The sequence below is a fragment of the Neopelma chrysocephalum genome, unplaced genomic scaffold, assembly GCF_003984885.1.
Source record: "Neopelma chrysocephalum unplaced genomic scaffold, ASM398488v2 Primary Assembly neopelma1_84, whole genome shotgun sequence".
NCBI lineage: Eukaryota > Metazoa > Chordata > Aves > Passeriformes > Pipridae > Neopelma > Neopelma chrysocephalum.
The window spans coordinates 1542543-1558944 of NW_020897746.1; the positions used below are offsets into that span (position 1 = coordinate 1542543).

The 16402-nt window shown below is 48.8% G+C and overlaps 1 protein-coding gene across 1 annotated transcript in view; it reads left to right on the forward strand.

Annotated features, from left to right (window-relative positions):
• The window catches only part of STX8 (syntaxin 8), a 127143-nt gene that overhangs the window by 83129 nt on the left and 27612 nt on the right, over positions 1-16402 (forward strand). The window contains exon 4 of the mRNA XM_027691823.1: positions 3360-3461. Coding sequence (XP_027547624.1) covers positions 3360-3461 — 102 coding nt within the window. The remainder of the gene's footprint in view (positions 1-3359; positions 3462-16402) is intronic.

Below are 16402 nucleotides of genomic sequence, written 5' to 3' on the forward strand. Positions count from 1 at the left end.
TGGGCTACGTGCTGGGTGAAGTGCCCCTGCTCCCCTGGAACCTGGTCGTGTCAAGAAACATATACAGAGAGACAAATGCCTCTTCCAAGCTCTCCAGCCCAGTTCTTTGGCTCAGAATTGGCTCCTGACAGGGGGATGGGAAAGGAGAGGCTCTAGATATAATCCCAATTGCAGTGCCTTGGGCTTTGAAACGATGACAGAAAATTTTCCTGCTCACATTTGTTCTCATTTAGCTCCAGCTTGTTCACCAGGATGTTTTTCAAGGAGGGTCTGGTCAGTGTTGGCAGAGGAAAGTCTCTTATTTCCCAAGCATGCTTATCACTTTGTCCTTGACAACGATGGGAACTTTCGGCACTTTTTTCATTTAGAGGCAAACATGAGCAAGGCTGCCCTTGCAGGCAGCATTGTCCTGCTCTTCCTGAGTGCTGAATCACACAGGACAGATAAAGTTTCCCCAAAATATTGTTGGCTTTGCAGATGTTAGACCTGGGAGAATTGGGTGGGAGGGAGAGGAGAGTGAATATCTGAACTACAAACTGAACAAACCTTGCAGCTCATACGAAATCCCTGCCATCACTTGGGAAAATGTCTTTTGGTGTAGGATGAACAATAAAATCTTGAGTATTATTAACAACTTCATAAATAAGGAGAGTTTGTGTCTGGAATAGAGCAGTAGTGGTGGGGTGGTGCTGCTTAACCACAGGAGTGGTGGATGGGTCAGATCCAGAGGATAACACTGAGGCTGCACATGCAGGGAAACAGTTGATGTTTGCCCTCTGCCCTCCCCTCGTGTGAATATGGGGGTGGTTTAGGCTGTGGGACATGAATCACATGAATCAGGAGCTCATGTTTTAAGAAAGCTGTGTATTTTCAAAGTAGAGGATTTTTCAGATGCTGCTATCATTTTACATAGGGATTCACTGAAGATGACAGTGTTTGTGGAGCAGACTGAAACATGCATTGGAAGGATGATGCTTGAATCTCTGGGAGAGTAAAACCTCCATGCTACATGTGCCTTTGATATTTCCTTTGTGTCTGCAGAGCTTTGGTTATTTTTATATGTGTCTTTTGTTATCTATATGTACAATCAAACTGGTTTTATCTGTATGTGGATAGAGTACTTGTTCCTTGGTAAAGCTGAGGACATAAACACCCTCCATAACTAACATGTGGGACCCAGGGAGCTGTGTCAGGGCAGGCTCAGGTTGGATCTCAGCAAAAGGTTCTTCCCCCAGAGGCTGTTTGGGCACTGCCCAGGCTCCCCAGGGCAGTGGGCACAGCCCCAAGGCTGCCAGAGCTCCAGGAGGGTTTGGACAACGTTCTCAGGGACAGGGTGGGATTGTTGGAGTGTCTGTGCAGGGCCAGGAGTTGAACTGGATGGTCCTTGTGGGTCCTTCTAATTCAGGAGTCTCTGTGATCTGCTGCTGTGGGAAGGTGAATGTTGGAGGAAGCCATTCCTGTTCAAGTGCTGGTGTCAGAGGGATGGAGGCAGAGGGGTGCTGGTGTGCTTGGGAAGCTGCAGGAACTAATGTCACATGCTGGCACTACCCTTGTAAGGACAAGGTTTCCTTCTAGTGTCACAGGGAAGTTTTGGAAGTACAATAAATGCCCTCTTCAATGTCATCCCCTTTTTGGTAGAGGTATTTTGGGGAATCTCTTGTTTGAAGGAATATAGTCAAAACAGTAAAGGCTGGTTAATAAGGGCCCTGTCCTATTTGATGGGACTTGTGTTCTTTAAGTGTTCTTTAACCCTAAACCAGCATCCACACGGGGTTATGATCCATAAATACAAGCAGAATATCAGTATATCTTGCTGACTGGATGCTGTGTGCTCTAACTTCTGCTTTTGTTGCTTATGGGCCATTTCATCAGAGCAGAGATGCAGTGTCAGGACCTGCTGGGGTACAGAGGAGCTGAGGGCACAGCACCCACCAGCTGGCACAGCCATTGTCCCCAACCCAGGCTCTAAGACAGGCTGGACTTAGTGAGACAGTGATCAATAGTGGGAAAGTGCTAGAAGTGTAACCAGAGCAAGATGCTTTGCAGTATCACTCAGGGTTTGGCTGCTGTCCTCCTCCTGATTTCTCATGCACAAAGCAAGCCATTCCTGCCTGCAGAGCAGCTCAAACACGATGTGTTCACACACCCGGCACGAAGCACTGGCTGTGTGTCTCAAGGAAATTAGAGCATGACAGTCAGTGAGAAGGAAATTCTGTGCCTGAATGTGGCTTTTAATTTCCAGTGTTAAAAAATCCCGACCCACCAACTGCTCTTGGTGCAATCCTTGTACCTGCTCTGATTTCCGTGACTAAATTACATCGCTTACAGGAGGTTGAAGGTGGGTTGGCTTGAAGTTTTTCTCTCCCCTGTCTTAAAATTAGAAAGGAGGAGAAGCTTTGCCCACTCTCCTTTCCCCAGAGGACCATCTGGGCTGCAAGGAGAGCTGCCATCCCTACAGCTCCAGAACAGAACCAGGGCAGGGCTTTGACTGTGCCCTCTGTGGCTGCAGGGTTGGGACCACAGTGAGTGCTCTCAGAAACCTCTGTGAGGATGGTGATTCTGGATGGGGTTTAATGATGATGTCCTGGCCCAGTGTTGAGAGGCTCCGTTCCACAAGTCCTGTGAGGAGCAGCTGAGGGAACTTGGGTCATTCAGTCTGGAGAAAAGGAGGCTCAAGGGGGACCTCATTGCCCTCTACACCTGAAAGGAGAGTGTAGTGAGGTATGGATTGGTCTCTTCTGCCATGTCTCAAGTGAAAGGATGAGAGGAAATGGCCTTAAGTTGTGCCACAGCAATTTCAGATTAGATATCCAAAAAAAAATGCACAGAAGGGGTTGTCAGGCATTGGAATAAGTTGCCCAGAGCAGTGGTGGAGTCACTGTCTCTGGAAGTGTTCAGGAGTCCTCTGGATGTGGCCCTTGGGGGTATGGGTTAGGGGTGATTATGGTGGTGCTGGGTTGATGGTCAGACTAGATGATCTTGGAGGTCTCTTCCAACCTTGATGATTCTGGGATTCTGTGTGCACTAATTCCCTTACTTTGGCTGGTGCTTTGTGATCATTTTATGCAGCTGTGATGTGCTGCCATCATCTTAGACTCCATGACTGTCTAAACTGATAATGCTGCTTCAGGCTGTATTTTTTCCTCCACTCTTGCAGTGAGGGAGTGCACTGAGTCTGAAGTCTCTTGTGTGGAGTATTTCCCAGGATTTGGACCTTTCAGTGCACGTGGGCACTGCTCTGTCCTGCTGGAGGACAGAAGGATGCAGCTGGTTTCCATTTTGGAGCCTCCAGCAGGAGCTGGTTAAGCAGTGATGCTGTGGGGGCTCAGAGATTAATGCTCATGTTTCTCTTTCCCCAGAGATCATCGATGACCTCACTAACCTGGTGGAAAACACGGACGACAGGCTCCGCAACCAGACCCGGCACGTGAAGATGGTGGACAAGAAATCAACCTCCTGTGGTAGGGAATGGCTCGAGCACAAATCAGTTTGGATGTGTACAACAAAAATTAAGGCTGTTCAGCACTTATTTTTTCTTTCACCGACTTTTTTCTGACTCATAAATTTTTGCCACCAAATCCAAGCATTTTGTACCCCGTGGCAACTCTTGGAAGTTTAACAGTTGAACTAAAGGGGTCTGTGAAAGCACTCCCTCTTTGAGAGAGGAATTGATTTTTAGTCAAACAGCCGAATGTTTTCCCTACCATCTGCAAAACCTTTTGTTAAAACACCTTCTATACCGAGACACCTGATTAAACAGGTGTTATTTTTATATATATATTTTTAATATATATATACACACATGAATATATATAAATATATATTTATATATAAGGGCAGTTAGTAATTGATGGTGTGCAGTTATTAACTGTTACTAATTGGTGTGCAGTGAATTCCCCCCCCAAAACAGCTTCTTTTAAAGCCAAAAATCCCACCTCTTTAGGCTTCTGCTCATGTGCAGGTTTGACTCTCTGTGCTTGCTGCTTGTTGGTGCAGTTACATTTCCTTGAGCCATTCGACTCCAGCATTGCACAATATTGTGATTGGAAATTGCCTGAAATTAGAGTGGTCTGTGTTAATGAGGTTTACAAAAACTTGCTACCAGCTCTCACAAACCGGTCACAGCGGGGAGCGAAGCCGCAGGGGCGTTTCTGGTGGTGTCCTGCAGGAATGTGTTCCTAACCAAGCATTCAGAGTCTGCCAGGCATGAAATCCTTCCTGGGGACTCCTCAAGCTACGTGCAAGCTGGTCAAGCTAAACTGGTATCCCTTTCCATGGAGCCAAAGGCAGGTTATAATCTCAGGCGAGGGAAGGCAGGTTTCCTCTGTCGGATGAAGAGCTGGGGGTTGATGGCTGCAACCAGAGTATGATGCTGTGGGTGATGGCAGAAAATGTCTCTGTGTCCAGAGGGTGATTGATGGAGGGATGAAGTCCATGGGGACATGGTGGCAGTTCACTGCTGGAAGCAACATTTCTGGTTCTGCTGTCTGTGGTTCATTTTTGCCGTGCTAGAAGGCTCAAAACTCTTGGTAGAAATTTGACTTATAGTCAGAAGTTATTGAAATTTGGCTTATGTAGTTTAATAAAGAGCAAGTCAAGAGCTGACTTGGTCACGTACCTGTTTGAGATTTTATCCTATAGAGTGAGGATTGGCAGCAAAAGCTCCTGAGCTTAGGCTGGCAGAGGCATCTTTCAAGCACTGACAGTATATTCCAGGGATTTATTTGGTTCTCCATCAGCGATAACTTTTTGAAAGCTTGGTTGATATAGGTTGATGAAAACCTGTGGCTTCTTCTGGAGGTTAAAGTTGACTTGTCAGAGGCATTTGTCTCCAATTCTCCTCGTACCGACTACAGATGGAACTAAAGGCGTGACTGCAGAGTTCATGACTGACTCTTTTATTTTAGATCTTTAATGTTGATGCAAGATGGATTTAATTTAAAATTAAGTGCACTTGAATGATGCTGAGTACCCCTGTGTGCCTTTGGAGTCTCCCCTTAATTCCTGTGGTTTAGTTTTCTGCACGAGAGCAGGGATGTGACTGTGCAGGGCAAGCAGAGAGTCCCATTTCACCCCTGTTTTATGTTCCTCATCCAAGTGCACCCCAGACACGTTGCTGGATGACGAGCCTGTCTCTTTAACTTGGGAAGCCCATGCTGGCTGCCTGGGGAATATGAGAGGAGGAGGAGGGAGGAGGAGGATGGGAGAGGCGAAGGCTGGGAGGATCCTGGGCTGGATTCCTTGGGGGTGACCTCTCTCACCCTTTCCACATTGGAAAACATTTTTCTGCAAGGGGTGGTGAGAAGCACTGCCCCCAGTGCCTGTTCCCTCTGCTCCAATAGGTCTTCCTGTGTTTGCATAACAATCTGGGCATATGTAAACACCATATTGCCTCAGATAGCTGCTTCATTCTGCCCAAGCACGAGTTTTAGAACAATAATGCTGGAAGACACAGGCTTTAATGGCATTTTTCCCGTCCCTTTTCCACCCTTTTCCCTGGCACTGGAAGTGAACTAGTGTATTAAGATGAGAAAAACCCTCCCTGTATGTGTGATTATTCCTTGAATAAATCCAGGCAGCAGGAAAACTGGCACCTGCTAGGTAACTCTTTCAGAGTGCTTTTCTTCCCCCCTCCAACATTTAGTTTAAATTGATAAAATCTTCAGTAACCCTTTGGGTTTGGTGTTTTACTTTGGATTTAAACCAAGGTGAAGTGCTCAGTCTTCCCACTTGCCCCTTGCTCGGACCCAGTCTCCACATTGTTCCAGCATGTGCCTGTTTCTGTGGTTTTCCCTCATTTTTGGAATCATAATGCCTTCTTCTTTTCCTGCTGAGTGCCTGCACTGGAGCCACGGGCTGTGGATACAAGCGGATCACACTGGCAGGAACAGCAGAATAATCCCTGTTTTACAAGCAAGAATGTCATGCATTAATGGGTGTGTCTTTGTTAGCAGCCAGTATCATCATAAAATCAAAGTATGGCTGATGAAATCCAACTTTAATCAATATTTCAACATCTCTCTCTCTCATGCAAACAGTGTTTCCAGCTTTGGAGGCTGTTCCCAGTGGCCTGTGCCATGTTGGTGTCACCTGCCCGGCACAGGTAGCGCCGGGTGTGGTGTCATTGCCAGGAGCAGCCCCTGCCCCTCTGTCCATCCTCAGGCCTGGCAGAAACCTTCAGGGTTGTTTCATTTGCAGCTTATTTTCTGTGCCATATTTCTTACTGGCTCAAGAGCTGTTGACAGTCGCAGCCTTTGCCTCTGCCCCAGGAAGGCTGTCCCGCTCCGAGCCCGTCTCCCTTGGTGGCCCCGGGCAGCCCCACACTGGTGTCAGTGGGAACTCCCAGGGATTGCAGCGGAAGAATAACCATGGGATATGCTCAAGCCTGCTGCATTTATGAAATTATTGTTGAAAATCATCAGTCATCCGCAGGCAAATGTTTGCACACTGCTTGGCATTGTTTGGTTCCTCCTCAGTGTGTGCTGGGCATTAGGAGGGCTGGTAGGAAATATAAGTTTCTTAGATTTCAGGAATTTGCATTGAGCTTTCACCAAAATGTTCACGCAAATCATTAGTCAAATGTTAGGCTGCCTTTGCCAGCTTTGCTCCAGGAATGTCTGCGTGCACAGTCCTGACTTTTCAGTCTCACCACTGATGCTCATGGGTTTGTTTGTCCCCTCTCTCTTCCAGTTTGGACACCTTCAGGGGTTTATGCAGAATAACACTCGTTAACCAGTTCTCAGTAATTTTTTAATTAGGAATTTTAACCCTTAGAATGTCCTTTTCAGAACTGCATTTAAAAATAAGCAAAAAAATGGAAGTATAATTAAGGTTGAGATGGTGGGGGGGTGTTGTGGTTTAACCCCAGCTGGCAGCTCAGCCCCACAGAGCCACCCACTCACTGTCCCCTGGTGAGGTGGGGGAGAGGATTGGAAGGGCAAAGTGACAAAGCTCATGGCCTGAGATAAAAACAATTAAATAATTGAAATATAATAATAATAATAATGATGATGAATAATTGTAATGAAAAGGAAAATAACAAAGAAATAAAACCCAAGTAGGACAAGGGATGCAAATGTGAACAATTGCTCACCACCAACCGACCGATGCCCAAACAGTCCCTGAGCAGTGGTCCCCCACAACAACCTCCTCCACCCAGTTTTATTGCTGCACATGGTGCCATATGGTCTGGAATATCCCTCGGGTCATTTGGGGTCAGCTGTCCTAGTCGTGTCCCCTCCCAGCTCCTTGTGCACCCCAGCCTGGTCGCTGGTGGGGTGGGATGAAGAGCAGGAAGGGCATTGATGCTGTGTAAGCCCTTCTCAGCCATAAGGAAAACATCCCTGTGCTGTCAATGCTCTTCCAGCACAAATCCAAACCACAGCCCTCCACCAGCTACTGGGAGGAAGATTAACTCTAACCAAACCTCACACTCCCCACTCCTTAGTCCACACCGCTGTGTTACCATCCAGTACATCCTCATTAACCACCACCCTTACAATCCTTTCATGCAATAACAGATGCCATGGCTGTGGGCAGCCCCCATGAAATATCTGTAAAATGCCCACAAAAGCCCAGAAAACGTCCCTTGAGTTCATTTAGTCCATGACTTTGGGCTCCATCTGTTCTGATGGTCATTCAGGACAGGGGGCTGGTGTGTTGTGTGGAGTTACTGGGCACCAAAGCCAGCTCAGCTCAGGTCACTGCTGCACTGCAGCTACTTCTTGTAGGGCTTCTCCTCCTTTGGTTCAGGTGTTTCCTATAACATACAACTCAAACCATGGGTTACACCAATGAAAAGTTATATCCATTACAGTCTCCACCCCTCATCCCTTTGGGCTGGGTTATAGGGTTTACAGAATCACAGAATCATTGAGGTTGGAAAAGACCTTCAAGGTCATCAAGTCAAACCTTTGACCAATCACCACCTTGTCATACAGACCAGGGCACTGAGTGCCACGTCCAGTCATTTCCTGAACACAAGAACCAGTGCAGTGAACTCCTCCCCTGGCTCCCAGCCTGGCACCAGTTGGTGCTTTTGGGTAACCTTCCCCCCATCCTTGAGTTTTGTAGTGGGTTTTTGGGTTTGTTTTTTTTTTTTTACCTAAAGTAGGCAGCTCCCTGCAGAAAGGATGGTTCCGGGATAAAAGCATCTTGAAGTGTTTGTTTCTGAAGGAGTCACAAGGATTATTTTAGTGGCCCAGGACACAGGTGGGAGCCCCGTTGGCACATGTGACACGTGTGGAGGCAGTTGCAGTCAGGCTGTGCAATGTGTGGGGTCAGAAATGTTCTTCAGGTCCTGCTGAACTAGACCATGAACTGGGGAGGGCACCTGGGGATTGGTGTGGTCCTACCCAAGTCACTCTCTGGTGGCTCTCCCATAGCTAAGGAGAAAGGCTGCTTTTGTTTCCTGGGCAAGCAACACAGAAGATTATGATTTCCTTACAGTAAAAACAAGCAAAATCAAGCAAACTCTTATTTCTGACACACATCTCCATCCCCTCCTGAGCAGTGTGGGGGGAGCAGACCATGCCTGTGCAGTTCTCACTGCCTGCATCCCTCTGACCTTTCAGATAAACACAGAAGATGAGGAGAAACAACCCCAGCACATCCCCTGCTGGGCCAGGCTCTGTGTCCTGTGGAATACACACCACTGCAGTGGTGGCTGAGCAGTTTTTTTCCCTGTGTTTGGTTTTCTCCTGTTCCACAAGATGGCAATGCAATCTAATCGCCTCCCTCAGCCCCAGGTAGATCTCTCATCTCCCCTTTGCCTTCCTTTGGAGGCTTTTGGGGATGCCAAAAGCGGGGTGGAGACTACTATGAAGTTAATCTGTACCAGGTGGGGTTTTTTCTTATCTTACCAAGTAACCAAAACACCAAAATGCTCTGTTAAAAACAGAGCTTTGCCGAACCTATTAATTGGAGGTTTTGGAAGGTTTGATTTGTTTTAAAACAGAGTAGCTTGGATTATATAAGGCTTCCTCTACAAAATAATGATTCATGCAGGCTGGGGCCTTTCTCTGCCAGATTCTGTGATCTCTCTGTTCTAAGTCTTGGTTATTTTTGCCATGGATTTAATTTGTTTTATAAATTATGGATGGCAGTTGCTCAGGTTTGTTCCTCTGACGTATCCTGTGTGTTTAGATGAGCAAGTCCCCATCCATTTGTTTTTTTCTCGGTGGAGAGGAGAAGCTGGTGCAGTTGCCATTAAATCAGCCTTTCCTGCAATCTGACCCTTGGAGAAGTTAACACTGATATTCCTCCCCAGTGCTGCCCTGACAACTGCACTGGCTGAGTCACCTGTCCAGCCTTCACTGGGATGAGTTTTCTTGGCCTGGCAAGTTATATATTTTCCTGATTTTTTTTTTATTGTAAGTTTTCCTTCCTCCAGTTTCTTCCACTTTAAGCAATTACACGTTGAAAAGTTTGTTCTGAGTTGTTTCCCCTGCACAAAAAGTTGAAAAGAAACTTTAGCAGAGGAATCACGAATCTGTTGGTTAAACTGGGCTCATCTGTGGTGTCTTTGCTGATCACTGGTTCCTTAAATCATAGAATCCCAGAATGGTTTGGGTTTGGAAGGGGCCTTTAAGGGCCATCTAGTCCATGGGCACTGCCATGGGTAGGGAAACCTTCCACTAGCCCAGGTTGCTCCAAGCCCTGTCCAACCTGGCCTTGGACACTTCCAGGGATGGGGCAGCCACAGGGATGGGCAACCTGTGCCAGGGCCTCATCCCCTTCATGGTAAAAAAAAGAATTCTTCCTTCTCTCTCATGTGAACTGAAATGTGCTGACACCTCATGGCAGAGCAGCCCGGGGAGGTGGCCAAGGGGCAGCCATGGAGTTCCATCTGGGATTTTCTGTCTCCCTCTTCCCTCCTCCAGCAGCTCTCCCTGCCAGCCTGCCAGGGAACACCAGGAGTCCAGCAGATCTCACTGCAGGATTTGGCTTCCCACTGCTCTTGCTGCCTCGTGCATCATTCCCCCCCCCCAGTGCTGTAGTTCCCCTCTGAGCTCCCTGAGGTGTTTCCTGTTTCCTTCCCCTCACACAGCTCGTTTTCCTCCCCAGGAGAGTACAGGGAAGCTGTGAGTGGGAAGTGCAGGTCTGCCAGAGGTGAGCCTGGTTTTGGGAGCACCTGGTGGATGCAGCCCTGCTCTTCCTCTCTCCTTGCCCCGCTGCCTTCTGCACCCCCTGGCTAATTGAGGCTGAAATGAGCTGGAGGGGGAGGTTGCAAAGACAAGGAGCTCCTGCAAGTTTACTTGGGCATCCAGCCTCATTAGAGAGGCCCAATTAAGGGCCCCCGTTGAGGGGGGAAGGCAACTCAAGTCTGAGCTGGAAATGGGAGCTCAGGTCTCATTAGACACCAGACAAACCTCAAAGCAGATTAGCTTAGGGACATCATTAATTACGTTAATAGAACAAGTTTTAAACAAACCAGTAATTTCGGCACATTGCTTATCTGAGACTTCTGGTTCATTTATTGTCTTGCCATAATATGAAACACTTTTCCTTGGCTTTGTTACTTCAGAGCCCCCAAAGAGCAGGCGAAGAGCTCAGGGGATGACTAATGGTGTGAGGGAATATCCCAAAGAGTGTTTCCAGTTCAGCAGATCCACTGGAACAAGGTCAGTCATGGTGTGAGATGATGCCTTTGCTGTGTCCCACAGCCTGGTACTCACTCCTCCAGTGCCTTTGTACCCTCCAGCCAGCTGATGGCCTTGCTGAACCTCCTCCTCTTCCTCCTCCTCCTCACACGCACAATATTCACTATTCAAGTATCTGCCTTAAAATTGCTCATGCTGAGGTGTGGAAATGGTTCAGCTGGTGAAAGAGGATGGACCTAAGCAGTCATAAACATGGAGTTTTTGTAAAAAAAGATGGTTTGGTGTTGCTTTATGAATCTCCTTCCAGGTGGGAAGCACAGCATGTCCTGGTGGTGTCAGCTCTGTGTGTGTTGAGCAGGAAAGGACAAGAAGAGCCTTCTGGGTCAGAGGATCCCTTCAAGATAAATTTCTGAGAACAAGCTTGTTTTTTCCCCCCCATTACTCCTATTGGAAGGCTGAAATGGTCATAAACTTATTTCCAGCCTGGACTTGTCAGGGATACTTCATGTTACCCACGTGCAGCCCTTGTTCTGGTGTCTTGAATAGTTCTTTCCCCTCTTTTATTTTTTCCCCTCAAATGTGTGTGTCCAAGAGATCACTCAGTGTGCCCTCCCAGCTTTTGTTTTGCAGGGCTTGTTTTGCAGAACAAGTGTCTTTACATTTTAATCTCCTCAATTAGTCTGCTTGCTGATAAGTCTTTTTTACACTTATTCCTGCTGAACTTTTTAGATTTTTAACCACAAGAACCACAAGAACTGGGAGCCTTCTCATGATCTCTTGCCCACTGGCTCTAGCACTTCTCTGGCTGTTGGAAATATTTCAATTCCAGTATGTTGGTGCCTCAGTCAGTTTTGTTTTGAGCTGTTTGCTTGGCCCTTTCTCACTCTTGAACCTTTTTCTACCCAAGTTCATTTTCTTTCCAACTCATAGCAAAAACTGTTGTTTGTCCCCAGGGTGCTGCTTCCTCTTTCATCCCATTGAATTCCAACCTTCCTCCATTCATCTTCAGAGTTACCCATTTTCCCCTACATTCTGTCCCAGCTTTCCTGTGTGCTGATGCTGCTTTCCAACTTTGTGTCATCAGCAGATTTCATTAGCACACTTACTTTTTGTGCCAAGGCCATTAATAATAACATTTACCAAGATCAGCCTCCTGACCATTCCTGGAGGAGCTCTGCCCGTGACCTCCATCCATTCTGGTCCTTCTTTCAACACCGCTTCGCCTTTCACCAGTTTCCTGCCCTGACACTTCTGCTAATCCCCATCTTTCTCCTTTCAGAATTTCCCACGTGGCACAGGATCACGTGCTTTGCTGAAGTCTTTGTGGATGGGCTCTATCACACTTCCTTTGTCTAGAAAATTCATTATCTTCCCAGCTAACCTGATTAACTCTGTTTGATCTGATTTCCCCTCGGTGCAGTCCCAGTGTTTTCCACCCTGTTTACCATTTCGTTTCATGTTCTAATTAATCTTTCTTAGTTTGCTCTGAAACCTCCATCCTGCTCAGGTTACTTGGACAGGCCTGGGGTTGCTCATAGCACTTTTTCCTTCTGTGGGGCAGTCATGTGGGTGCTGCACCTAATTTTGGGATGCACACCCAGATAATGCTCAGTTGGAAGGGAAAGACCTGGAGCTCTGGGTGCATCAGTCCTGCCTTCATTGACCAGATCACTTCATCTAATGACAGTTTGTCCTGTGGCACTGAGACCCTCCAGAACCACCCACAGCCTCTTCCATCCTGCCACCAAGCCCTGGCTTCTCAGATTTAACCAATGATCACTTAGAAACATGGAATCACAGGATCACTAAGGTTGGAAAAGACTTCCAAGATCATCAACTCCAACCATCAACCCAGCACCACCACCATGTTCACCACTGAACCATGTCCTTGAGTGCCACATCCATGTGTTTTTTGAACTCTTGCACGGATGGGGACTCCACCACCTCCCTGGGCAGTTGCCCTTCCAATGCATTACCACCCTTTCTGTGAAGAAATTTTCCCGAATATCCAGTCTAAAGCTCCCTGGCACAGCTTGAGGCCATTCCCTCTCCTCCTGGCCCTTGTTCCCTGGGAGCAGAGCCTGCCCTGCCCCCCCCTTCCCCCTGGCTCCCCGCTCCTGTCAGGGGGTTGCAGAGCCAGAAGGTCCCCCCTGAGCCTCCTTTTCTCCAGGCTGAGCCCCCCCAGCTCCCTCAGCTGCTCCTGCTGCTCCAGCCCCTTCCCAGCTCCGTTCCCTTCCCTGCACACGCTCCAGCCCCTCAATGTCTCTCTTGTCCGAGGGGCCCAGAGCTGCCCCAGCACTGGAGGTGCCCCAGCAGTGCCAGCACAGGGACAGTCCCTGCCCTGGGCCTGTGACACACCAGGGCTGGCACAGCCCAGGGGCCATTGGCCTCTTGCCCCCCTGGGCTCACCTGGGCTCATGTCCAGCCACTGTCACCAGCACCCCCAGGGCCTTTCCCACCAGCAGCTTTCCAGCTGCTCTGCCCCAAACCTGGAGCTGCAGGGGGTGGTTGTGGCCCAAGTGTAGGATCCAGTGCACTTGTCCCATCTTCTGTACCTGTGCCACCCCTTCCCACATGCCTTTTTCTGGCTGTGGTGACCCCTAAAGCATCTCCCTGGGTAGCGATGGCAGACAGAGACAGGAGTGAAATGATTCACTTCAGGCTGTACAGCAAGTGTGGTACAAATACAGGGTGAAGGGAAGTCAGAAGTGTGTAAACCAAGGTGGGGAAAAGCTCCTTTGCTGGATACGCTGCCAAGGGGTCGCTTTTCAAGTGGGCATTGAGATTGCAAAATAATCAGCAGCTGAGCCCTAATTTTAAGAACACCCCAAGAGTGGCATTTCTGGGACTGAGTTGTGAGATGTAAATCAGGCAGAGGTTGAAGCCTGAAGCTGTGAAATGGCATCCCTCCCCATCAGGAGACAGGGTGAGGGGAGAGGGAGAAGCGGGAGAGCAAAAGGCAGTAGACATCTTCTTAATTACATTTGCATATGCAGCTGTTCAAACAGGCTGAACTTCATCAGTGCTTGTTCATACCTATCAGGAGATTTAGAGCAGCTGTTGTCAAGCCACATAGCAGGATTGTACAAATCTGGTGGTAAAATAAGCCCCTGGGCACCCTGCTCACCCAAGCTGTCCATCACTGCGAAAGGCCAAGCAATTAGTTGTATTTCAATCTTGAAAAAAAATGGAATTGTGTGAAATATCCAAGGGTGACTGCTTACAGCTTGGTTTCCAAGGATACATGTTGCAGAATTAAATCATTAATTTATATTTCTGAAAATGGTGATGAAATGTGTTAATTTGTACATTACCAAAGAGGCTCAAACTCGCCTCCTTCTGCCTTTTCTTTCCTAATGTGCTCAATGACAAAATAATTGCTCTACCCGATCTGGAGCTGAAAAACAACGGTGTTTGGGCTTGGGAATTTTGTGCCACATTAAATCTGAATTAGTGGGGAAATTATCTGGGTTAAATGTTTGTAGTACTCCTTGTGACTCTGAAATTCTACCTTAATCTTTGGCTCCCAATTGTCGAGCCATTTCCAGCCTCCCTTGGTCGTGTTACCCTAAATCCACCCCAACCCTGAGCTGTCCTGAGCACACAGAGCCTGGGCAGAGTGAGGGTCCAGCATCTGGAATTCTGCTTCCCAGGCCTCGGGCACTCGAGGGACACAACAATACATGGAGGATGTGGTCAATGGAGAAATTAGTCTGCTAGGGACAAGTGGTTATGCAGTCTCTTCAGGGCTTTCTGAGATGCATGGAAGATGCTGATCCCACCAGAAACCGGGGATATAAATCAACAGGGGCTGTGATCTCAAATCTTCCCTGTTTTGCAAAAATACAGTAGGATTCCTGCCATCGTGCTAGCTGGCTGGAGGAGAACTGTCCTCAGGCCCAGGGGAAGAGCAGCAAGACAGCCCTGCCCTTCTGGGGGGGCTTGTCAGCTCGGGGAGAGGGGGGTGGCAGCTCTGGTGTTACTTTAGAAAATGTATTTACTTAAGGTGAGAATCAAATATGTTTGTCCTGTAACATTCCAATGCAGGAGTTGGGCTTCCAGCAGAGCGTTAATTAAAGCGTGTTGCACATCTGGGATTGGTGGTTTGGTTTTGGGAAGGCTGTGGGAGCCAGGCCAGGGAGCTGTGCCTGCAGGAACCATCCTGACCAGAGAGTGTCCGTGTTCCAGGGGGGCTGGGAGCAGGGCAGGCTGTGTGGGGTGTGGGGCTCACATGGGGATTGCTGGGTCCCTGTGAACCTCAGGAGGTTCAGCAGTACCAAGTGTAAGGTCCTGCACGTGGTCAGAGCGATCCCAAGCACAGGAACGGGCCGGGTGGGAATGGACTGAGAGCAGCCCTGAGCAGAAGAATTTGGGGCTTCTCAAGAAGTTCAACGTGCCCTGGCCTTGTGCTCTGGCAGCACAGAAACCCCCCGTGCCCTGGGCTGATCCCCCAGCGTGGGCAGCAGGGTAGAGGGGGATTCTGCCCCTCTGCCCCCTCAGGTGAGACCCCCCTGCAGAGCTGCTCCAGCCCTGGGGAACAGCACAGGGAGGACATGGAGCTGCTGGAGAGAGTCCAGAGGAGGCCACAGAGGTGCTCTGAGGGCTGGAGCCCCTCTGCTCTGGATCCAGGCTGGGAGAGCTGGGGGTGTTCAGCCTGGAGAAGAGAAGGCTCTGGAGAGACCTGAGAGCCCCTTCCAGTGCCTGAAGGGGCTCCAGGAGAGCTGGAGAGGGACTGGGGACAAGGCCCATGGAATGACAGGAAAGGGGGAATGACTAAACTGATGGGAGGGGAGGTTTAGATTAGAGATTAGGAAGAAATTCTTGTCTGTGAAGGTGGTGAGACCCTGGCACAGGTTGCCCAGAGAAGCTGTGGCTGCCCCATCCCTGGAAGTGTCCAAGGCCAGGCTGGACAGGGCTTGGAGCAACCTGGGCTAGTGGAAGGTGTCCCTGCCCGTGACAGGGGGTGGGACTGGCTGATCTTTAAGGTCCCTTCCAACCCAAATCATTCTGTGATTTTCAGGAGCACCAGCAAGGAGCCGAGTTTGGACTGGAGTGTGGGGGCTGTTTCACACAGGGTTCCCTGTGTTCCCTGGCAGGCACTGACTGTCCTGCTGCCTGCCCTGAGTGGGACCTCACACTCCCGTCCTCGGGGTGATCTGTGGAGCTGATGGAGGTTTCACTGGATCAGCCCACAGGAGCAGCTCGTGCAATTGCTGTGGGATCACCAGACCCAGTGCAGAGGGAGGGCAGGAGGTTAAATGGGATACCTGCCCCCTAGCAGAGGGTGAGGTGCCATCTGAAGGAGCACCCATACCCTGACCTTCTGATTGGGCATCCAGGGGAAAAACTGCTTAACTGACTTCAGCTCCTAAAAGATTGTACAGCTACAACAAGGGCAGTTTCATGTCTGGCAATAATGAGTTGGGTTGGATTTGCAGCCGTGAGCTGGTCTGAGGGTGTGTGCTACCTCTGGAAGGAGCCTCAGCACCTTCCTTTTGGTGGAACATGCAGTCACAGCTTCTCCAAACTCACAGGAATGGGGGTTTAAATCATGAGCTTAATAAAGCAGCCCTAGTTTTAACACTGTATTTAAAAATAGCTGGTTTTTGCAGATTACAGTCCATGACTTCAGCCTCGCCCTGCCATGGCTGAAGGTGTGAGTGGAGCTCTGGGGAAGGTACCTTTGAGGTGGCTGTAGCCTGGGCTACCTCTCTGCTTGCCTGAGTCTTCAGATAGGCTTTGCATCTTTTGCACAGTGCCACCCTGCTGGATGTCACACAGAGGTGACACAGAGCTCAGGC